This window comes from Dendrobates tinctorius, unplaced genomic scaffold (genome assembly GCF_039654945.1).
Source record: "Dendrobates tinctorius isolate UK_male_01 unplaced genomic scaffold, ASM3965494v1 ptg000074l, whole genome shotgun sequence".
NCBI lineage: Eukaryota > Metazoa > Chordata > Amphibia > Anura > Dendrobatidae > Dendrobates > Dendrobates tinctorius.
Genome location: NW_027361742.1, coordinates 19451404 through 19476441, shown reverse-complemented (window position 1 = coordinate 19476441; position 25038 = coordinate 19451404). Strand labels below are relative to the sequence as shown.

Genomic DNA, 25038 nt, shown 5'->3' with positions numbered 1-25038 from the left:
CTGGCGACACAGGTAACAGCTTGTGGAGCCCTGTGCCGGAAGCGGTTTGGGACCGGTACGAGACACATCCATGTGCTCAGGAGGTATGACTTCCAGATCAGGGGGTTCCAGAAATTCAGAGAAGTCGGGGACCAACCTAAGCTTCTGTCTGGATTGAGTACGTTCCAGCCCGCGCTCCGTAAAATGGAGGTCTGCTATGATTGAGTAACCGAGGAGGAAAAAACAAAACACAAGCTCAGCCGAGAAAATCAGAGAGGTTGGAAACTAGCGGATTGCAGACCCCTAATCCTATCACACAACTAGCAGTAGCCGTGGAGTGTTCCTACGGTGATCCTAGACACCTCGTCACAGCTGGAGATCTAAATAAGCCTAAAGAGAGAAAAGAGAAAAACTGACTGCCCCAGGGCAGACCCCAAAGCAATAGGCAGCCCCCAACATATAATGACGGTGAAACAAGATGAAAACACTAACACAGATAGAAAGATAGGTTGAGCAAACGATGGGGCCCAAGCTAACTAAAAAGGACAGGACAGAAAAGCTGCTGTCTGCAATCCGAGAAAACCCTGCTAAAAATATTACCAACACAACTGATAAGCAAAAAGGACCCTGAAGTCCCTAGACTTCAAACCCTAGATCAGCACTCAGAATATTCTGAAAGCAGAGCAAAAGAGAACACTAATCAAGGAATAAGAATCCAGCACACCCCCGGCCGGGGATGGCTGAACTAAAAAAACAAGGTAAACAAAACCAAAGCTAATAAGTTCAATAGCAGAGCAAAAACTTATCTTTGGGAAGCAGGAATCAGACTGGTCTCCAAGAATCCAGCAGAGAAATCACGAGCCACTCAGAAGGGCGTCGGCTGCCTTATATCCAGTCTGAAGTTCCTGTTACCCAGTCACAATCCACCTGATCAGGTGTTTGGTTTCTTTCATCCAAATCAGCCTCACTACCTTCCTTCACCAGAAGAGGGAGATCCTCGGACACAAAAGGTGAATGAACAGATGAGCTCACAACAGAGGTCAATACGGGTGGAAATAGCAATCAACTCCTCCAGACTTACGGGAACCTCCCTGGTAGATAAAGCATCTTTGACATGCTCAGCCAACCCTCTCCAGAACACAGGGATGAGTGTTTTCTCAGGCCACTCCAGCTCGGAAGCCAGTGTCCGGAAACGGACGGCGTACTGACTGACCGACAGGGATCCCTTTGTTAACGCAAGTAACTGGAGAGAGGTGTTGTGAGTGACCCAGGGCCCCAAAAAGACCTGCTTTAGTGATTTTAGAAACTGAGCAGTGCTCAGTACCACAGGGTCATCACGCTCCCATAGTGGCGTAGCCCATTCCAATGCCCTTCCTGACAGGAGGGAGACGATAAACCCCACCTTAGCCCGCTCTGTAGGGAATCGCGCGGCCAGTAACTTGAGCTGTATAGAGCACTGGCTCACGAAACCCCTACAGATGGCGCTGTCACCAGAAAATTTATCGGGCAACGGGAGGCGGGAAATTGTCGGTGTGGGAGTGGACATGGACGCACGGGAGACAGCTTCTGCAATTGTCTGAGCAGCGACCGCAGCAGCATCTGCAGCCGAGGTGGAACTCTTGAGGGCTGCCAACCTGCCCTCCAGCTGCCGAATGTACCGCTGTAGCTGCTGCTGGTCCGCCATTATTAGCCAGACCCTGACGCTAGTATAATGTTGGGGACAGCGAAACGCACTAAATATAAAATAATGGAAAGTGCGTTCACTGCCCGGGGTCCACCGTGCAGAAGGTGTTAACACTGCTGCTAGATAATGACGAACACTAAATATGGCGGTATTCTTTCACGCAGGTTGGACGTCACTCGGTGTGCGCTGGGCGTACTCTGTTGGCTTCACAGAGATGCCTAAGGCATTAACATAAATACTGAGCCTGTTGGACTCACAGGTCTCAGAGAAGTGCACGCATGGTATGTGGTCACAGGAGCTGGGCCCTAGGCAGAGGGTCAGAGTCCATCCAGACCTACCGTGCGTGCGGCGTCGCAACTGCGGACGCCGAGGGGAGCTGCAGACTGCAGCATGGCAACAGACACTGCCGCTAATTGACAATGCCCGGTAGCTGGCGCACTGTCGGACGCTAGCACTGTGGAGGATGTTGTTGTGGCTTGTAGCTTGCCACTGGCTGGCACAGACTCTAAAGCTAAGTCCCTTTACACACTCATAATATCAGAGGAAGGGGATCTTAGTCAGTCATTCGCAGGTTCATGCATCCATCATCATTCACACAGTAGCAACTAGAGACTATACTAGTGCATGGCCGAGCGGCCATGCGAGCCTTTTATAGCTGTGCGCTTCCGGGACCTTCCAGATTTCTGTGATGGACCAATTAGATCTGGAGAAGGACCTGAGCACATGACTCCTGATCTCCAATGAGAAATCGTCTCGTGAGCATGCCCAGTAGCGCGATGAGAGGACTTAGCCTCTGGAGTGTTTTGTTGCAGAGCAGCCTGCATTGCTATTGCTGACCCAAAGGTGGCAGCAACAGCCAGACCCATAGAGCAGGTCTGGGCAGAGCGTCTGGGACTCCAAGACTGCTGAGCAATTTCTTCTGCGGTCGATAGATAATTGGAGACTGCAGAATGTGAGGCTCTGGATTCCTGCTGAGCTGCTGCAGGAACCCGACGCCTAACAGTATTCTTTGTTCTAAAACACACGTTTCTCTCTGCAGTATGAGGTTATCATTTATGTGTCTTTTGCTGCAAGGTGCAGCTTACTTGGTCTAAACCATGTATAAAAAACCCCAGTTACTGTTGTTACTGGGGTTTCAATATCGCCAGTCTGCCGCCAGGCCACATTATGGCCAGACCATGGCAGATGTCCCAGCGTTACTTTGTCTGTCTGGTCACCTGTTTGTGCTTGCATGCTTAGTCTCACTGACTTTCATGAACTGTTCTGCTGCATATCTCTGAATAAACTACTACCTCAGCTTGATCTTTTTCCTGGCTCTTCCAGTTCTCAGTAAGGACTTTCGTACAACCTACTTAGCCATGAAACTTACGAACACATAGAAAATTAGTTTTACATTAAGTATTAATTAGAAATTTTGCTCAAAAGGTCCCACCTTGTATAGGTCTGCTGGATGTTTTACTGAAATCTAAGGTAGGCTTGTTAGAAAAACCTGCTCTGAAATCTATAGTACTGACTCCAGTGATTCTCACAGAATGACGTCCATTACTTGATGGCTGAAAAACAATCACAATATTGAGCTCTTATTTATAATACCCAAGCCATCGAAAAAATATATATTATAATACTCAGGTTTTAACCTAACATATACTGTGTTCCAAATTATTATGCAAAAAGAGTTTAGGAATGATAAGGTTAGAATTTTTGTGTTTGTCATTTAAACTCATTGATGGTGATGTGTGTCAGGGCTCTTTATGTCACTGAAAGTAATTGCAGATACCTGTGCAAATTAGTTTGGCAGGTGTGTCCAAATAAAGGCAAGACTACTTAAGAAGGCTGTTCCACATTATTAAGCAGCCTACATTTTTTGTCAAAATGGGAAAGAAAAAGGATGTGTCGGCTGCTGAGAAGCAACAAATTGTGGAGTATTTAGGTCAAGGCATGACTACAATCAACATTGCCAAGACCCTTCATCGTGATCATCGCACAATCAAGAAGTATGTAGCTGATTCCCAGCACACACGTGTGCGTAGTGATAAGGAAAAATTGAGGACTCTTTCCAACAGGCAATTGCGTCAGGTTAAAAGAGCAGCTGCAAAAATGCCTTGTCATAGCAGCAGACAAGTTTTTGAAGCTGCTGGTGCCTCCAACGTCCCCCGAACAACAAGATGCAGGGTCCTTCAAAAGGTTTGCAGCTGTGCGTAAGCCATCCTGTCGACCACCTCTATCCACTGCACACAAGCAAAAACAGCTCCAGTGGGCCAAACGATACATGAAGACTGACTTCCAAACTGTTTTGTTCACCAATGAGTGCCGTGCAACGCTTGATGGTCCAGATGGATGGAGTGGAGGATGGCTGGTTGATGGACACCCCATGAAAACACGGCTAAGGCGCCAACAAGGAGGAGGTGTAGTAATGTTTTGGGCTGGAATCATGGGGAGAGAGATTGTCGGCCCCTTTAGGATCCCTGAAGGGGTAAAGATGAACTCCATAATCTATGTGGAGTTTCAAAAACAGCACTTCTTGCCATGATTCAAGAGGAAGAACCGTGCTTTCCTTAGCAAGATCATTTTCATGCATGATAATGCACCGTCTCATGCTGCAAATAACACATCTGCATCTCTGGCTGCTACGGGCATAAAAGAGGACAAACTTATGGTGTGACCACCATCTTCCCCTGACCTCAACCCCATTGAGAACCTCTAGAGCATCATCAAAAGGAGTGTCTATGATGGCGGGAGGCAGTTCACATCTAAGCAACAGCTCTGGGAGGGTATTCTGTCCACATGCAAAACAATTGAAGCACAAACCATCCAAAAACTGACAAATTCAATGGATGAGAGAGTTCAGAAGCTTCTTTCCAACAAGGGGTCCTATGTACAAATGTAACATCACCTAGAATAAAGTTTTGACTTGAAAACTGTTTGATTTCATTTTGTAATAAGCTGATAATGCTTATAATTTCACAATTGACCATTTTTTTGTTCAAAATAAAAATAAAAAGGTTGAAAACTCTGTTGTGCATAATAATTTGGAACATGCATTTTGAGTGTTTCTTATTTTTAAAAATATACTGTTTTCATAGGCAGTTTGTTCAAAAACATTGCAATTAGACTAGAATATTAGATGACTGGAAAATAACAATGACTGTAATTCATATAGGTAATTTAGAGAAAATATGAGGAAATATTTTTTGCATAATAATTTGGAACACAGTGTAGAGCAGAAGATGAGGTTATTTGTGGCACAATGATACTTTGTTTAGTTCAATGTTTTCTGTTTTATATCTACAGTGGGTACAGAAACTATTCAGACCCCTTTAAATTTTTCACTCTTTATTTCATTGCAGCCATTTGATAAATTCAAAAAATTTATTTTTTTCTCATTAATGTACACTCTGCACCCTATCTGACCAAAAAAAACACCGAAATGTTTGCAAATTTATTAAAAAAGAAAAACTGAAATATCACATGGTCATAAGTATTCAGAAATAATGAAAGAAGAAGCGATCCAGCTGAGTGCTCTGGTGATTTATTGAATGCTGTTCAAACAACAGAACGTTGTTTACGCGTTTCTGGCTACAAATAAGTATTTTCAGACCCTTTGCTCAGACACTCATATTTAAGTCACATGGTGTCCATTTCCTTGTGATCCTCTTTGAGATGGTTCTACTCCTTCATTTGAGTCCAGCTGTGTTTAATTAAACTGATAGGACTTGATTTGCAAAGGCACACACCTGTCTATATAAGACCTCACAGCTCACAGTGCATGTCAGACCAAATGAGAATCATGATGTCAAAGGAACTGGCCAAGTTGCTCAGAGACAGAATTGTGGCAAGGCACACATCTGGCCAAGGTTACAAAAGAATTTCTGCAGTACTAAAGGTTCCTAAGAGCACAGTGGCATCCATAATCCTTAAATGGAAGAAGTTTGGGACCACCAGAAGTCTTCCTAGACCTGGTCATCCAGCCAAACTGAGCAATGGTGGGAGAAGAACCTTGATGAGAGAGGAAAAGAAGAACCCCAAGATCACTGTGGCTGAGTTCCACAGCTGCAGTAGGGAGATGGGAGAAAGTTCCACAAAGTCAACTATCACTGCAGCCCTCCACTAGTTTGGCCTTTATGGCAGAGTGGCCCGACAGAAGCCTCCCCTCAGTGCCAGACATATGAAAGTCCGCATTGCTAAAAAACACATGAAGGACTCCCAGACTATGGGAAATAAGATTCTCTGGTCTAACGAGGTGAAAATAGAGCTTTTTGGTGATAATTCTAAGTGTTATGTATGGAGAAAACCAGGCACTGCTCTTCACCGGCCCAGTACAATTCCAACAGTGAAATATGGTGGTGGCAGCATCATTCTATGGGGATGTTTTTCAACTACAGGGACAGGATGACTGGTTGCAATTGAAGGAAGAATTTATGCAGCCAAGTACAGAGATATCCTGGATGAAAAACTCTTCCAGAGTGCTCTGGACCTCAGACTTGGCCAAAGGTTCACCTTCCAACAAGACAATGACCCTAAGCAGACAGCTAAAATAACAAAGGAGTGGCTTCAGAACAACTCTGTGAACATTCTTGACTGGCAAACCCTGCAGAAAAGGGCAGAGATGTCTGCTCACCTGCCCAAGCCTCCAAACAAATGCACTAACTGAATGCAGTGGACTCACTTAACACAGATGCAAAAAATGCCGATGAGACAACCACTCACAGCCTGCCAATCCATGGTGGGAGCGGTTGTTTGGCATATTAATGCACAATAAAGTTTGTATGTGGCGCTATTCATACACACTGGGCAGCCCGCCTAATCTAACAGTATGGGCGTTACCAATAGGCTGTAAGCCGACAGCGCCAATGCTGTTTTTTGAATTTACCAAATGGCTGCAATGAAACAAAGAGTGACAAATTTTAAGGGGTCTGAATACTTTCCGTACCCACTGTTTAAAATCCAAATAATCAGCTTGTGCTTGTAGTTTTTGCGAAGCACAGTATCATAACAGCTATTGAGTTACCTTTATTTTCCAAGTCCCAGCTGCTGGTTCTTTAATATTTAAGACCTTGGCAGAATTGAATATATTTAATAACTCATTTAGGCCTGTTTCTGGTTTTATTTGCTTTCCTGAAATTAGAAAAATATAAATATTCTGAATTATAGAGCAGTAAGCAACATAATTCAACTTAAAATAAAAGGTGCATAGTGTCAGCTTGGCTCGAAGTTGAGTAGAGGGTTAGTGGAACCTGTGTCTCGCGTAGCATATGGCAGGGGCACACTAACAAGCAGCTACTGTATGATTTGGTTCACATGTGTTTGTTATTTCTGTTGTTCCACTACATCAAAGGAACAAAACACCTAAACTAACAGCAATACTGGATTGGAAACATGGCAAACACCGATGGAGCACATTGACTATAATGTATTTAAGCTTCATCAAATCGGGCAGCATGGTGGCTCAGTGGTTAGCACTGTTGCTTTGTAGTGCTGGGGTCCTGATTTCAAATCCCATCAAGGACAACATCTGCAAGGAGTTTATATGTTCTCCTTGTGTTTGCGTGGGTTTCCTCTGGTTTCTCTGTTTTTCACCCACACTCCAAAGACAAAGCATACTGATAGGGATTTTAGATTGTGAGCCCCAATGGGGATAGTGATAATAAAGTATGCAAAGCGCTATGGAATAAGATAGCACTATATAAGCAAAGAATAATAAAAACAAAAATAAAAAAAATCTAATTTCCGTCATACTGGTCTGTCAGCCTTTTTACTGGACAAAAAACTGTACCATGATGAAAAAATATAATCATCAATAACCATATATAAGACATGCACAAAAATTTGGTTAACTGTGTTAAAATAACATGCATGTCTGGAAAAGACGAAGACTCTGAGAATTCAGGCTAAATCAGGGGTTAACATATTGTTGATGCAACGTTTGCAGCCACACAGGGACCATAGAGGTAAGGAGGCCACTACTACCTTTAAAACATTTGGAATTGATGAGCTATTTGCCTGCAAAGGTCCCATGTTTTTTTTGCACACTGACCCATTTTTGTCTGTGTCCACCAGTGGGCTAGATAGTGATCACAGTTACTCCTTTAGCCTCATTCAAGTGAATGGCTCCTTTGGGGTTCCCATCAGAATAAAGTTTTTTGGGGATTCCAGCAGAAATCCAGACATAGTCCTAGGATAAGAACACTGTGTGCACCTAACCCTAAATTAGCCAGGTCCTGACAATTGCTGGCTATGGTCCATGTGGCTGCTGTAAAACATATATCTACATGCTCTGAAGGGAAAATTAGGCAAACTGGCAGCCCCTAAACTCTTCTACAGAAAATAAAGCATATCAGAGATAGATAACTATTTCATCCTTGTAAAGACCCTTACCAACTGGATCATAGAGTTCTATATCTGGAGACGGTCCGCTCAGCGACACAGTAACTTCCCGAAGGCTTGGATCTAATGGAATTTCCCAGGTGTGTAAGGCACCACCCAAGTGGTCTGTAGATACGAGATGAACTTTTGAGGCTTGAACAGCTTCCTCTACCCATTTTAATACCTGAATAAAGACATTTCATTATTATCAATGTATGCTCCAAACATAAAAAATAAAAAACAAAATGTAATAGAGCTTCATAACTGTTAAGAATACCACTTTTATTTTCTGAAGACATTGTAAAAAGCTTGATTTTAAAATACAACATATTACAAAAAAGGCATATAGTTGTAGACGTAATGATTACATGACTGATGTAATCATTCCCTGGCAATTTGATTAGCACCTCGCTCTGTACTAATGCACTGCAGAGTCAACTGTCAATCAAAGCGTCAAGGAGTGATTACAGCTGCCCCTCACAATATAGTGAACGATGGCTGTGGTCACTCCAGACACAACCATATTACTGAAAGATGGTAGCTTTTGGGAAAATATAAGTTTATTTCCTCCTAGCACCTAAGTTTTCAGTAAAACGGTCAGACAGCATTGTAACACTATGTTACACAGATGAACCCTATATCTACAAATAAATAGCATTTTTGCACATGACAGGTTCTCTATAGATCACCAGTTCACTGCAGGATGCCCATAAGCCCCAGTGATATATGATACTGTAGAATCATAGGTACGTGGGATCCAGTGACGAGCAGGAGGCAGAGCAAGAGTTAAAGGGTTTATTACAGGGGTTACTCCATGCAGGGAGAGGCGTTATGAGGGGGAGTAAACTTAGTAATGTATAAGGATAAGAATGAATGCTTAAGAAACAGTTAAACTTGTCAGTCTTCCGGGCAGGGGAAGCTTGAAATCCCACGGTGGCGCGTGAAGTCTCTGGCATGATCCTGAAGAAAGTTGAGGGGCTGTCTCTTGACAGAAGCAGCGTATCCTGGCTCTCCTAGGTGAGGTCCTGCGTTCCCAGAGTGACTAATGTGGTGTGACATAGTCTGTAGCACCGCCGGAGTGTCACTCAGTTCTGTGGCGGAGGCAGGGGTAAAGCAACCCGGCTCAGCATGATTTACACGGTCAGAATTAGGCCGCGTGCCCGCGGCAGTCAGAGGAGCTGTGCGGGATGGATTCTCAGTGACCGGAGTCAACGGACACACAGGAATAAGTTGCTCACAATAAGTGTGTGTATGGGCTGGGGAGCTGTAGCGCGGGCCTGAATTATCACGTCGCTCCACGGAGAGGGAATCAACCTTCTCCTGCTGCGCGCTCTGTCTTCCTGCCAAGTCTCCTGCTTTCCTGTGCACTGTCTCTTTTATCGCTGTCACACCCCCTACAGTCGAGTGCAAAGGTCTGTTGGGTCAGAAAGATTTCCCCCCGGCAACAATGGTGACAGCCCCAATAGTTCCGGACCGACGCGAGAGAGGTACCACCGATCCAGTCCATCTTCCTACACTCCCCCTCTCCTTTTGCTCACCATTCCATGGGAGTGTTCTTGTAAAACACATTAGAATTCTTCTTTTCCCTGGACAGTTTTCTGCAAAAATAAATTTGTCCTGATTGTATTGATTGGGTGGTATTCTGGCTGTTGTTCGTTCGGAACAACGTAAGTCAGAAGGAGTAGTAGAGTCTCCATGAGTGGTCGAGTCAGGTTGCATAGGTGAGGTCAGTGAAAAATCCGTTTCCACTGGAGCAGACTCCTCAGGAACTTCAGATACTTGTCCCTCCCGCATATCTTTGGATGGCTGTTCAGTACTTTCTTCCTCTTCACAAACTACTACTACTGGTGGACGTATTTCAGGAGCATCTTGCACCTCTTCCACTTGATCAGGATCTTTTGACAGACAGGGCAGAAGCATATTCCGGTGAACTATACGAGTGGCAGAGTTCTCTTCGCCTTCAGGCAGACTTTCGTAAACGGGCCCTTCAGAGTTGATTTGCCGTTTTATTCTATATGGATTTCTCTCCCACGGTTCTCTAGTTTGTCTCAAGGATGTTTTTCTCGCACTAGTGCATGGTCCCCAGCTGGGAGATCTGTCCCCTGCAGCGGAGTTCTTTCTGCATGTTCCAATACCTGAAATCTGATCCGCACTAGGCGTTGCAAAGTCTGTAAACGATGACGATGTTCTCGAACCCAGGTGGACACCCCCATCCGTGGGTAGTCCTCCTCTGGATCCAGATCCAGTTCCCTGCTCTCTTTCCCTGACCGACCAAATAGCAAGGCATACGGGGTGTAACCGGTGGTTTGATGCATGCGGTTGTTGTACTCCCATACTAATTCAGCTCCAAGCTTGGGCCATTGGGCTTTCCTGTCTTCTTCTAGTGTTCTCAGCATTTGAATTATGGTGCAGTTGAACCGTTCACAGGTTCCATTCCCTTGAGGATGATACAGCGTTGTGTGAGACTTCTCGATCTGATACAGCCGGTGCAATTCTTCCATCACTCTCTCCAGAAAACAGGACCCCTGGTCAGAATAAATTCGCTTCGGGCAGCCGTACACTTGAATGAAGTTCTTAGAGATGACATGCGTGGCGGATTCAGCAGTCTGATCGTGTGTTGGGGTCACTACAGCGAACATTGTGAAGTGGTCCGTCATTACCAGACAATGCTCGTACCCTTGATGAGCTGGCCCAATAGTCAGGTAGTCTATCATTAACACCTCCAGAGGGGCAGAAGTTATGATGGTTTGTGTTGGAGCTCTGTGTTCTGGTGGCTTCGCCAACTCACAACTCCTGTGTAGCCTACAGGTTTCTTCGACTACAGCCTTCTGCCGAGGATGATAGGCTAATCGTTGAAACCACTGAAAGGTTCTCTCTTGGCCGAAGTGTGCTCCTCTTTCTTACGCCTCTGTGGCCAGCTTTGATAACAGCGTCTCTGGAATTACCACTTGCTAGGTGACACCCAGTTCTCATTGTGGTTGGATCTTCCGATACAGCAGTCCATTTCTCATGTGGAGTCTTTCCCATTGTCAAAGAATCCGCAGAGCCTCTGGAGACAGGGTATTTCTCTCTCCTTGATTGGGAAGTTGCTTAGACGTCACCCACTGTCTTAGTTGGGCAAGTTCCCCATCTTCCTGCTGTAACCGAACCCACTCATCACGGGATTGTCCTAAGACACCCTCCCTGGCCAACACTTGTATCTGTTCCTGCGTTGCTACCACCCTCCTGGCAGAAACTCAGAACTTGGGAATCTCCTCATCTTCTAATTCCTCAACTATATTCCTCTCAGATTTCCCATGTTTCACCCTGGATAAGGCATCAGCATGAGTATTCTCAGCCCCTCTTTTGTAGGCAATTTTATATCGAAACTTTGCCATTCTAGCAACCTATCTTGGCTCCAGAGCTCCTAGCTTCACATTTTCCAAATGAGCCAAAGGGTTGTTATCAGTATGCACCAGTACTTCAGACCCGGATAGGTATTCCGTGAACTTCTCCGTCATAGCCCACACCAATGCCAGCAGCTCTAGCTTGAAGGAAGTGTAATTGTCAGGATTTCGTTCGGAATCATGAAGGGACCAACTCGCAGAAGCGATCACCTTCTCTCTCCTGTCCTGTATCTGCAACAACACTGCCCCATGTCCATGCAAGCTTCCATCGGTGTGGAGAATGAACGGTTGAGAGTAGTCCACATGAGCCAACACAGGTGCTTCCGTCAACACCTTCTTCAGATCTTGAAATGCCTTTTCCTGCTGTTCTTCCCATCGTATAGTCCGGTTCTTGGCGCCTGAGGGTACTCGCTTTAAAAGTTATAGTAGAGGGTTAAGTATGCAAGTAAAATTCTTCACAAAATGCCGGTAATACCCAGTCAGCCCCAAGAACGCTTGAACATCCTTCACCATCATCGGAGTAGGCCAATCCTGCACTGCAGCAATTTTCTCCCGGGACGGCTTCACCCCTTCAGCAGAAACATCGTGAGCCAGATACTCGATTTGACTATGAAACAGATGACATTTCTGAGGCTTCACTTTTAGACTGTGTCTCTGAAAGCGACAAAACACCTGTTCCAGTCTTTGTAGATGGTCCTCAAACAAAGCGGCATAAACTATGATGTTGTCCAAATAGATGAGCATGGCTTCAAAGTTTAAATCACCTAAACATCTCTCCATCAACTATTGAAACGTACCAAGAGTGTTGGACAAACAGCATCCGGTTGAATTCATACAGTCCCATAGGTGGAATAAAAGCTGTCTTTGCCCGGTCCTTCTCCTATGTCGGTACTTGCCTGTAGCCGCTGGCTAGATCCAACGATGAAAAGAATTTGGTATTTCCTAGTGCAGACAAGGATTCTTCAATCATGGGTAACGGGTAGGAATCTCGCATGGTGCAGACATTGAGTTTACGATAGTCTACACAAAAACGCAGTGTGCTATCCTTCTTCCATACTAGCACAATGGGAGCTGCTCCCATACTTTGACTCTCCCTTATGATGCCTTTCTGCAGCATCTGAGTTTGCATAACTTTCACCTCTTGATATAGTTGTGGTGGAATTTGCCGATACCGCTCCCTTATGGGTGCGGCATTCCCAGTTGGTATCTCATGTGTGATTGCCGTAGGGCAGCTGAAGTCATCCTCATGGCAGGTGAACTCGTCCTGATATCACCCCAGTAGAGCTTCCACCTGCTGGATCTGTAGCGGAGTAAGGTCTGTCAGCTCAGCCCGCATCTGCTCCATTATACAATGCCTTTCCCTGATATGCTGGGGTTCCTGTGTCAGAGATGTATCCACGGCCACGGTCCAAGGGTCTCCCTGCTTCACCGTCAACTGCACGGCCTGAGGTGGTATCACTTCTTCTGGCATGCCCATAATTCGAGACACTTCACTTCTGGGAGATAGCGTGTTGTTACCTTCTCCTAAGTTGACACAGCATACTGGGACTGTCCCGTCACGTACAATGGCTAGCGTTCGCACCACAAGGAGCCCTGGGGATAGTTGTTCAATAGTAGCTGGTTCGATCGGGATCTCATCTCCTTCTAGAGGGGTACAAGCCCGTACAGGCAGGGTAAGCACAGTCTGTCCTGGTGGCAAAATAAGTTTAGCAGAGATGGGGACAATCACATTTCCCAATGTTCCTCCATCACTGGAAGTCTCCTGAGCTTGAGCCACATGGATTAACTGTTGGAACACTCTCCTTTGGGGAGTGTGTGGGCTCCACTGCTTCAGGGTCATGTCTGAGGGTTCACTGATGAGAAGACTCCCGAACTCCTTCAGCACATTCATTACCAGGGTGATGGCATGACTGTTATCTTCTTCTCCAATGGACAACACCACTCCCTTCCGACCAAGATCTTTACCACAAATGATTATTTGCATCCAGACCACTCCTGCGACCGGAATGGGCAAGTGATTGGCAGCTGTCAACTTTGTCACTGGGCCCCACTCAGGCCGCATTGCGTCAGAAAGTGTCACCGAAAGTAAGTTTCAGGTATCGTAGTCACCTGCGAGCCAGTATCCACCAGACAACGTACTGCTCAACCGTCCAATTTGGCCCAAAAGAGAGGGTATGTAGAGACTAGATTTGTGGGACTTCTGTTACTCCTTCGTGACTGTTCAGGCTCCGGGCGGCGTCTCTCGGGCTTGGAGCCTTCTAGTTTAATGAGCGACGCTGAAGGGGCCTACCCAGTTGTGGGCACTTCTGAGCCATATGTCCAATTTGTCCACAATTATAACAGGTGAGGGCTCTCTCTTGACGGAACATCCTTATTTCACTCCGGGGTTTGGGGTCATCTCTGCCCCCTGGCATATTCAAGGTACCTCCTGACTTCTTCTTTACATCAGCTAACTCTCCTTGAATATCCTGGATTTCTTTCCACAATTCGTCCAGCCATTGTGGTTCAGTGATCATGTTTACAGATACCTCTCCGCTTCGGACCTTCCCTACTGGGACTGTCACCCCCTGCTCCTGCTCGCGTGTGCATGCTTCGCTTACTATCTTAGAAAAGGTCATGTGAGGATTCACCCAAAAGTGCTTCCTGCAAAGCCTGTTTCGTCAGCATGTCCCGCAAACCTGTCACCAATTAATCTTGCAGCAATATGTCTTTAGGCCCTACGCCTATGCCGCCCTTTCTAATGATAGCAGTATGGATCTCCTGAAGAGCGTTCATGTACTGGGTCACCGTCTCCCCCTCCCTTTGCGTACGGCTAAATAGACGCATCCTCAACTCCCCTACGTCCGTGGGGAACCCATGAGTCTCCTTCAAAATTTGTAGCACCTTGTTAAAGGTGTCTTACTCTCTGGGGGGTCATATTATATCTGAATCTCTGGCTTCTCCATGTAGAGCCATCACGGCAACCTCGGCTTATAATGCAGGGGTCATGGGGTGCATCTTCATCATCCCCCTAAGGCATTCAGTCCAGCTCCATTACATGGTAATATTCCCCGTAAACTTAGGGAGATTGTTCAACATTGTCCCCAGAGAGAAACTGGACTTAGGGCTCACCCCAACTGCTTGGTCTGCAGCCTCCGTTCTGTTAAGACTGCATCCTCCCGACTACACCAAGTGTAGGAATCACAGGTATGCGGGATGCAGTGATGAGCAAGAGGCAGAGCAAGAGTTCAGAGTTTATTACAGGGGTTACTCCACGCAGGGAGAGAAGGAGTTATGAGGGGGAGTAAACTGAGTAATGTATAAGGGTAAGAACGAATGTTTATGAAACAGATAAACTTATCAGTCTGATGGTTTCCAGGCAGGGGAAGCTTGAAATCCCACAGTGGCGCCACAAGTGACGCATGAAGTCTCTGGCCTGATCCTGATCTTGAGGAAAGTTGAGGCACTGTCTCTTGACAGAAGCAGCAAATTCTGGCTCTCCTAGGTGAGGTCTTGTGTTCCCAGAGCGACGAACATGGTGTGACGTAGTCTGTGGCACCGTTGGAGTGTCACTCAGTTCAGAGGCGGAGATGAAGCAACCTGGCTCAGTATAATTTACCCGGTCAGAATTAGGCCGCACGCTCGCAGCAGTCAGTGGAGCGGTGCGGGGCGGATTCTCAGTCACCAGAGTCAACGGACACACAGGAATAAGTTGCTCACAGTCAGTGTGTGTATGGGCTGGGGAGCTGCAGCACGGGCCTGAATTATCGCGTAGCTCCACGGAGAAGAAATCAACCTTCTCCTGCTGCACGCTCTGTCTACCCGCCAAGTCTCCTGCTTTCCCACGCACCGTTTCTCTTAACTCTGTTGCACCCCCTACAGTTGAGTGCAAAGGTCTGTCTGGGTCAGAAAGCTTTCCCCCCGACAACAATGGTGACAGCTCCAATAGTTCCAGAACCGACACGAGAGAGGTACCACCGGCCCGGTCCATCTTCCAATACTACAGGTTGCACACAGGCAAAATACTCATGAGCATCCCCACCCATCAATCATCTATGAGGTAGGTGGATGCCTTGTATTATCAATGCCCACATAAAGTTTCAATACCGTAACAGCCACATGGTTTTGTTTAGTAGACCATGCTGGCTTAAAGGACATATGCTTCAGTATCTGTTTAAAGGGAGCCTGTCACCGGATTTCCCCATATAAAGTATGGCCAGCACCTATAAGCCTCTGTTACAGCTTTCTAGTGTGCTCTCTGTATGTCCCCAATCCACTCTGCGAAGTAAAAAATAGCTTTTGTTATACTTACATACACTGCGGTCCACTCCAATGGGAGTCTCTGGTCTTGATCCGGCAACTCCTCTCCTATCTGCGCATTACAATGCTTTGCTCTGCCCTTGGCAGAGGAGAGAGAAGTTCATCTGTGCAGGAGAATGATGGAGGACACTGTGTGGATGACGTATAATGCATCATCCACATGAAGCAAGGAAGGAGGATGGCTGTCGGAAAAAGAGAGATGGTCTGAGGAAGACCGGAGATGTCCATCTGATCGAACCGGGCAGTCTGCAAGTGCAATAAAAGCTCTTTTTCTTTGCCTTTCAGAGCGGATTGGGGACATATATTCAGCATACTATAATGCTGTAACAGAGGGCTGAAAGCATGCTGGCCGTACTTTATATGCGGAAAACCTGGTGACAGGTTCTCTTTAAGTTCAAACTTCAAATTTAATATGAATGGGGTTATCTGGTTTGCAGTGGAAAACCTACTTTCAAAAGCCATATCAGAGAGTTCAGGGTTAAAAACATAGGTCCTCCATTCAGGGCCTTTATCCATGACAGTGGTAGTAGCCACAATGAGCCTCTCTCTCTCTCTCTCTCTCCTTCTATCACTCTCTCTCTCTGCAAAGCTTTTCTCTGCATTACATGGTGTAAGGAGGCTAATGGCCGTATAATAGATGTGAGGCATGTGTCGCAGAGATGGCTGCTTCCTGCGATGCAACCCGGAGTATTTTGGCTTAGTGCACGTGAGTACTAAGATGTCGCTTAGTGCACATAGGTCTGGGTTGCAAGTAACTATGAGAGATGGGTGACTCTGGTTACCCACATACCTTACCTGTGGGTGTGGTTAAAGTTTATGTACTGGAGGCTGTTGCTTGACACATGGTCTGTGTCCTGTGAGGGAGAAGACTTCTTGTGTGTGTGGCACTAGACCGAGCCTTTGTGCTGGACATTACCCCAGCCTGTGTGCCCACGGCCTGAGGGAGCAGAATCCTGCCAGGACCTGTGTGAGTCATATTCATGTGACCTGGCTATGTGAGTTAGCGGTGGCTGGTGTCTTGGCAGAGCAGGAACTCACACATAGCTTCCGGAGTTGCTAGAAGACTGCTATGGAGACTGATGTTTTGTTTTTGCCTGCCCTAAAGGCTGTTTTCCTTTTTGTTGGTGCTTCCAGGTTTAAGAGGCAAATAAACCCATATGGACTTTGAAAGGAACATGCCTCCTGTCTTCCTCCTGTCGCACCTGAGTGAGTACAATCTCTACAATGGACATTGATTTCTGAAGTATCTGATCATTTAGTTTCATCTGTGATTGCACTGGAGGGAAATGTAACACTTGCTGAAACTGAATTCAGCTTATTACTTGGGTTCCAATCACTTGGACTCCTTGAGCTCATCTTATTGTTTAGGGAGCTGGACAAAGCTATAATGTATATTGCTGCATCCTAATGTCCAATTCACCATTACAGACCATGGCCAGCAGTCAAGCGCTATTATTCCACTCCACACTTTATGATGATACACACTGTGGCAATGTCTGGGTTCTTTTTCATTTCCAATAAAAGTGAATAAAAGTAAAATAAAATCCAAAACAAGCAAGAGTTCTTTCATATGCAGTGAGGTCAACTAAGGCTAAACTGAACTGTGAAAAGCATGGATGAGCAGACCAAGCCGCTAATGTTTTATGCACAATAATCTCCAGACCCATGAAATAACCAGGCCAGGACAGGCGAACCCATAAAAATATGCCAGACAGCCTCAGTGTTTGCATTTACAAAACTTAAGGAAAATATTTGTAGTAAACTTCTCTCCATTGACCTGTGGCCTGTAGCAGCAAGAATTCGGAAAACTGTTTAGCAATTCTGTTGTTGCTTGATTTAAATCCGTTTGTCCTTGTTGCCATAAACAGTGGGAACATTCCACTGAAGGTTTCCTTCCATTGTAAACAAGACTTGAGACATACCATATATTTTGGGATGAGATCAATCTTCAAGCTTTTTCTTTGTCATTATTTACACTCATGGTAAAACTGACACTTGTTTGGATTCTGAACCATATAGTTTACACTTCATTTTATTCATTACAGATATAAGTTTTTCAGTGTCTTTGGCTGTCATTTTTAGCATTGGATAGTATATATTTATTATAAATAGAAATCCATGTAATGCAGCTGAACACAGATAGTGGAATTCCAAAATAAAACACTTTCCACAATGCACCAAAAGCAGCAAAAAATGTAATCATCCTAAAATAGAACATAATACGCAATGTTCCAAACATGCTTAAAAAAGTTATCACTCTGTATTACAGGGAACAGAGGAGAACTCGGCTGTGTATATATTAGTGAAGACACCGGTATTATTCTGACACCCTGCAGTAAATTTAAAGAGAACCTGTCAGCATGATTTTGTAATGTAAAGAAAAGCCATGGCTGTGATGGTGCTGTAATACTGATTACATTGATATCTTTGGTGAAGAAATCCGCTTTGTCGTTCTTCATTAATCAGCATTTGAAGTTTTATGCTAATGATGTTTTGGTGCACAGGGGCCGGACTGTGCACGAGGTCTTCTCCGCCCTGTCTGTGATTCCTCAGCCCCTCTACTTCCAGTCTGTGAATGATTGGACTCCTCTGTTTGAAATCTCAGTAGAGACCTGTTATTCACAGACTGGAGACAGGCAGAGGGGCCGGGAATCACAGACAGGGAGGAGAAGACCCGGTGCACAGTCACACCCCTGTGCACCAAAACTAATTAGCAGCAAACTTTAAATGGTGATTAAAAAGGAACAACAAAGCATATTTCTTCACCAAAGTAATCAGCATTATAGCGTCATTACAGCCATGTCTCTACATTACAAAATCATGCTGACAGGCTCTCTGTACACTGCTGATTTATCTTGTGAAATAATCAGACATATTCTACGCACACACTGAGTATTTGCAGAAGACTTTTCTGCAGTAAAAATATTGGTGGCAGAAAAAATCCTGCATAAAATAGCATTTTTGATGCATTTTTGTGTCTGCTTGTGATGCAATTTTACTTGTCCTTTTTCCCAGTAATTTGATTAGGTGGAAAATGCGCAAGTTTGCTGAAAGAATTGACATGCTGCACATTTGAAAAAAAAATGCTTTGATCTTTCACATCCACAAGGAATAAATAAATAAATAGCATGGACATGAGATTTCAGAAATCACATTCACTTTGCTGGTACTGTAAAATGATGCATTTGTACGGCAAAAATGCAGGGGGGAAACCGCTGCAAAATGCACCATGTGAACAAGACTATATACTGTATTTGAGATATAATCTATGGCAGGTTTATGGTGTGACCTGCTGCGTGTCTTTTTTCTGTGAGTCTCATTTCAAATCTGTGACGAAGAATTCTGCTGCTTTAAAAAAGGCAAAGTGGATTTCATTTTTTAAAAAGATGGGAGGCGGTAAGTTTTAATGCAGATTTCAAAGCAAAATATACACCAAAATAAGTACAAACAAATCCACCATGCACCATCCCATTCAGGGATTCTTATTGTAACAAGTAATTGTGATTGTCAGAATCTGTAACTCGGGAGTGATACCGGCATAGAATGAGAAGTCAATGTGGTTTACGTTACCTCATTAACCTGTTTTTTATCCAGGTGAAATACTTGGCCAGAACTTGTAGAAGCAATTTCCTCGTATATCTTGTAGCCAACGTGGCTTCTGTCATCACAGTCTCCGGTCAATACAAACACAACCTGTCGGAATACAATAGTGAGTGTGCACTTCTAGTATCATAGTGTTATAAATAACACGCAGGGGAGCAACATAAAACCAGCATTAGGGCTCTGCGGACATTGGAAATACATTGTCAAACTTTTTATGCTGTTTTGGTGCTAAGAAGGAATCATTATCCAATTTAAGTAAATAGCATATTTCAAAAACATTGAAATTATTAGCTTATTACATAGCGCTATGAGTAATTACCCTTCCTGCTTCAAGCAAGTGAAAGTCTACGCTCCCCTTATTTTCTCTCTCATGGTAATATTGTTTCAAGATATTTTCACTACATAACTATTCCATGACTTCTCTCTGTGTCCAGCTGATGATGCTGTTGTACTTTTTTACTGTTATTTTAGCATACGCTCATCACTGAATTCACTTACAGAAGCAATCAGCATGTGTAGCGGCTGCTCAGTACAGCAGACATTGTAGCTAATACAGACCTCTCATCGAATGATGAGTAGGTTCGACCATCAAGTCTTCACTGCTAAGCCCATATAAAGGGACATAAGGTGAACATAAAAGACATGCACATACAGTCATGGCCAAAAGTATTGACACCCCTGCAGTTCTGTCAGATAATATTCAGTTTCTTCCTGAAAATGATTGCAAACACAAATTCTTTGGTATTATTATCTTCATTTAATTTGTCTTAAATGAAAAAACACAAAATAGAATGAAACAAAAGCAAAACATTGATCATTTCACACAAAACTCCAAAAATGGGCCGGACAAAAGTATTGGCACCCTCAGCCTAATACTTGATTGCACAACCTTTAGCCAAAATAACTGCTACCAACCGCTTCCGGTAACCATCAATGAGTTTCTTACAATGCTCTGCTGGAATTTTAGACCATTCTTCTTTGGCAAACTACTCCAGGTCCCTGATATTTGAAGGGTGCCTTCTCCAAACTGCCATTTTTAGATCTCTCCACAGGTGTTCTATGGGATTCAGGTCTGGACTCATTGCTGGCCACCTTAGAAGTCTCCAGTGCTTTCTCTCAAACCATTTTCTAGTGCTTTTTGAAGTGTGTTTTGGGTTATTGTCCTGCTGGAAGACCCATGACCTCTGAGGTAGACCCAGCTTTCTCACACTGGGCTCTAAATTATGCTGCAAAATTTGTTGGTAGTCTTCTGACTTCATAATGCCATGCACACGGTCAAGCAGTCCAGTGCCAGAGGCAGCAAAGCAACCCCAAAACATCAGGGAACCTCCGCCATGTTTGACTGTAGGGACCGTGTACTTTTCTTTGAATGCCTCTTTTTTCTCCTGTAAACTCTATGTTGATGCTTTTGCCCTAAAAGCTCTACTTTTGTCTCATCTGACCAGAGAACATTCTTCCAAAATGTTTTAGGCTTTTTCAGGTAAGTTTTGGCAAACTCCAGCCTGGCTTTTTTAAGTCTCGGGGTAAGAAGTGGAGTCTTCCTGGGTCTCCTACCATATAGTCCCTTTTCATTCAGATGCCGACGGATAGTACGGGTTGACACCGTTGTACCCTCGGACTGCAGGGCAGCTTGAACTTGTTTGGATGTTAGTGGAGGTTCTTTATCCAGCATCCGCACAATCTTGCGTTGAAATCTCTTGTCAATTTTTCTTTTCCGGCCACATCTAGGGAGGTTAGCCACAGTGCCATGGGCTTTAAACTTTTTGATGACACTGCGCACGGTAGACACAGGAACATTCAGGTCTTTGGAGATGGACTTGTAGCCTTGAGATTGCTCATGCTTCCTCACAATTTGGTTTCTCAAGTCCTCAGGCAGTTCTTTGGTCTTCTTTCTTTTCTCCATGCTCAATGTGGTACACACAAGGACACAGGACAGAGGTTGAGTCAACTTTAATCCATGTTAACTGGCTGCAAGTGTGATTTAGTTATTGCCAACACCTGTTAGGTGCCACAGGTAAGCTACAGGTGCTGTTAAATACACAAATTAGAGAAGCATCACATGATTTTTCGAACAGTGCCAATACTTTTGTCCACCCTCTTTGTTAAGTTTGGTGTAGAATTATATCCAATTTGGCTTTAGGACAATTCTTTTTGTGTTTTTTCATTTAAGACAAATTAAATGAAGATAATAATACCAAAGAATTTGTGTTTGCAATCATTTTCAGGAAGAAACTGAGTATTATCTGACAGAATTGCAGGGGTGTCAATACTTTTGGCCATGACTGTATATCAATATGAACATTCATAAGAATGATCTTTCCCGATTATTGGCCGGTTTAAACATACTTCTAATCAGCCAATGAACGAGCAAAACCAGTGGCAGACGTGTCATTGGTGCAACTTGTGCAGCCGCACAAGGCCCAAGAGGTAAGAGGGCCACTTTCTACCTTGAATGCAGCATAGAGCTGTTCACTTCAAAGATAACAGAGGGTAGGTTCAAGTTACGACCCCCCTGGCTGCGATCTTTGACACACATGCTTATTTCCTTTGTGTGCATTTGAACAATACAAATATCATGACACAAAAAATATGAAAAAAGGCAAATTGGACATCATTTCACACAAAACCATAAGAATGAGCTGGATTAAATTGTTGGCACCTTTCCATAACTGTGGGTAAATAACTTAGCTTCAAGCATGTGATGCTTACTTAAACTCACCTCTGGCAAGTAACAGGTATGTGCAATAAGAAAATCACACCTGAAACCAGATAAAAAGGGGAGAAGTTGACTCAATCTTTGCATTGTGTGTCTGTATGTGCCATCTTAAGCACGAAGAACAGAAAGATGAGACAAGAACTGTCTGAGGACATTGAGAACCAAAATTGTTGAAAAATATCAACAATCTCAAGGTTATAAGTCCCTCTCCAGAGATCTTGGTTTTCCTTTGTCCATAGTGCGCAACAAAATCAAGAAGTTTACAACATATGGCACTGTAGTTTATCTCCTTGGATGTGGGTGGCAGAGAAAAATTGCAGAAAAGTTGCAGAGATATAAAAAGACTAGACTGCAGTTTGCCAAAATGTATGTGAGTAAGTCAAAATCCTTCTGGAAAAGCATTTTGAGGACAGGTTCGACCAAGATAGGGCTTTTTGGTAAAGCACCTCATTCTACTGTTTACTGAAAATGGAATGTGGCCTGCTGTGGGTGCAAACCCCCCAATTCTAACTCCAACCCTAACCCCAACACACCCCTAACCCTAATCTCAGTCCTAACCCTAACCCTAGCCATAACCCAAATCCTAGCCCTATCCCTAGTCCTAACCCTAATGGGAAAAAGGAAATAATTTTTTTTAATTTTATTATTTTTTCCTAACTAAGGGGGTGATAAAGGGAGGTTTGATTTACTATTTATGGTGGGTTTTTATGTTTGGCAGCTGTCACATGCTAAATGATGCTTTTTATTGTAAAAATAGTTTTTGCATCACTACATTTTGAAAGCTATAATTGTTACATATTTTAACCCACAGAGTCATGTGATGTTTTATTTTTTGCAGGACGAGTTGACGTTTTTATTGTTACCATTTTCGGGCACGTGACATTTTTTGATAGCTTTTTATTCCGATTTTTGGGACGCAGAATGAACAAAAACCAGCATTTAATTAATTTCTTTTGGGGGGAGCATTTATACCGATCCGCGTGTGGAAAAATTGATAAAGCGGTTTTATTCTTTGGGTCAGTACGATTACAGCGATACCTCATTTATATTTTTTTATGTTTTGGCACTTTTATACAATAAAAACAATATTATATAAAAAATAATTATTTTTGCATCGCTTTATTCTGTGAGCTATAATTTTTTTATTTTTTCACTGATGATGCTGTATGGCAGCTCATTTTTTGCGGGACAAGATGATGTTTTCAGAGGTACCATGGTTATTTATATCTGTCTTTTTGATTGCGCGTTAATACACTTTTTGTTCGACGGTATGATGATAAAGCATGGTTTTTTGTTTTTGTTTTTTTAAGGGGTTCGCTAAAGGGGTTAACTAGTGGGACAGTTTTATAGGGTGGGTTGTTATGGACGCGGCGATACTAAATATCCAATATGGCCCCCACGGCCATATTGGATACCGGGCCCTGCAGGGAGGAGGCCCTTGGAAAAGCACGATCACATCGTGCTGTTCCAAGAGTCTCAGGGAAGCATGCAGGGAGCCCCCTTCCTGCATGATTCTTCCCTATGCCCCCGGTACACTGCGATCATGTTTGATCGCAGTGTGCCAGGGGTTAATATGCCGGGGGTGGTCCGTGACCACCCTTGGCACATAGTGACGTGTGTGAGCTGTGATAATCAGCTGACACCCAGCCACGATCAGCGGTGCTCCTCCCGTGATTCCGTACTGCTAAAGGCTGGCGGAATGCACCAAATAATAAAGAAGGTATTTAGCTGCGTTCGCAGCCCGGGGTCCACCGTCCAGAGATGGAAACTGCTGTTCGGTAATGGCAGGCGTTATATGGCGGTACAATAGAGGAACACACGGGGTTAACTCCACCTAGTGTGTACAGAGACGGACTGCTACCTCATAGAACCGCCCAACCGCCAAACACAAATGCCGTAGCCTTTTTATGCTCAGAGAGCTTGGCAATGGGAGCGCTAGTGTATAGTCACAGGACTCTACCCCTGAGACACATTAGTGCTCGGCACCGCAACTGTGGTGTCAGGAAGAAACAAATGAATAGATAAAGTGCACTACGTGCGAACTGCACCGCTCTGGCCGACACCACTATCCACCTGGACAAAGGAGGAAAGCGCTAGACTTGCGCATGGCGTCGCACTGGCGGATGCAGCCGCTTAATGCGGTACTGAAGGTGTCCAGAGCTAGACGGCACTATATGGCACTGAATGAGGTGCTGAGACGTGGAGGCACAGTGGTGCAGATGAAGCCACTAGTAGGCACTGACTCTAACTCTAGTAGCCCTATAACATGCGTATCCAAGGGAAGGGAGTCATAATGAGTCAGTCACCAGTTTCATGCATCCATCATCACTCACACAAAAAACAATGAGTCTGTACATGCGAACCTTTTATAGCAGCGTCCTTCCGGGACCTTCCTGATGGTCCAATCCGAGCTGCTTGAGGACCTGAGCATGTGTCCTCCGACCTCCAATTAGAGGTTGTCCCATTGGCATGCTCAGTAGACTCCCTCGGGCATGACAAGGAGAGATAGCGTTTCCTGATGGGAAGGAGACAGCGAGAGTATCAGCGGGGCGGTCTGGTGGGTAATCTGAGAGGGCAGTGTCGCTCCATTCACCACTCTGATGGTGACTGGCTGAGGTACTAAAGCCAGAGGAATTGCGTGGCGTTGAGTAAAGGCAGATGACATGAAATTGCCCTCCGCCCCGGAGTCCATGCAAACCTCCACCGCCAGAGTGGAAGAGCCAAACTCAAGCGTCCCCTCAAAGGACAGTTTGAAGGAAAATGTTGCAGTATCTAGTAGGCCTCCTCCAACAGCCACTAGATCTGAGCGTTTTCCTCGTCACTGTGGGCACCTGTTGGCAGGGTGACCAGACTGCCGGCAAATGTAACAGACCATGGGTGCTCGCGCAGACCAGCACCTGGATCCTGAGTGAGAATCTCCCATGGCCTCTGGGAGCTCGGACGCCCGATCGGGAGGTTCCGGAGGTTTAGCAAAACTGGGTGCCAACCTAAAACCTCTGCCTACACTA

General features: G+C 44.7%; 1 protein-coding gene across 1 annotated transcript in view; it reads right to left on the bottom strand.

The window, feature by feature from the left end:
• HMCN1 (hemicentin 1) overlaps nucleotides 1-25038 on the bottom strand; it is a 944468-nt gene that overhangs the window by 823043 nt on the left and 96387 nt on the right. The window contains exons 4-7 of the mRNA XM_073582913.1: nucleotides 19282-19404; nucleotides 8039-8210; nucleotides 6672-6778; nucleotides 3096-3216 (exon numbers count right to left, since the gene is read on the bottom strand). Of these exons, the coding sequence (XP_073439014.1) occupies nucleotides 3096-3216; nucleotides 6672-6778; nucleotides 8039-8210; nucleotides 19282-19404 (523 nt within the window). The remainder of the gene's footprint in view (nucleotides 1-3095; nucleotides 3217-6671; nucleotides 6779-8038; nucleotides 8211-19281; nucleotides 19405-25038) is intronic.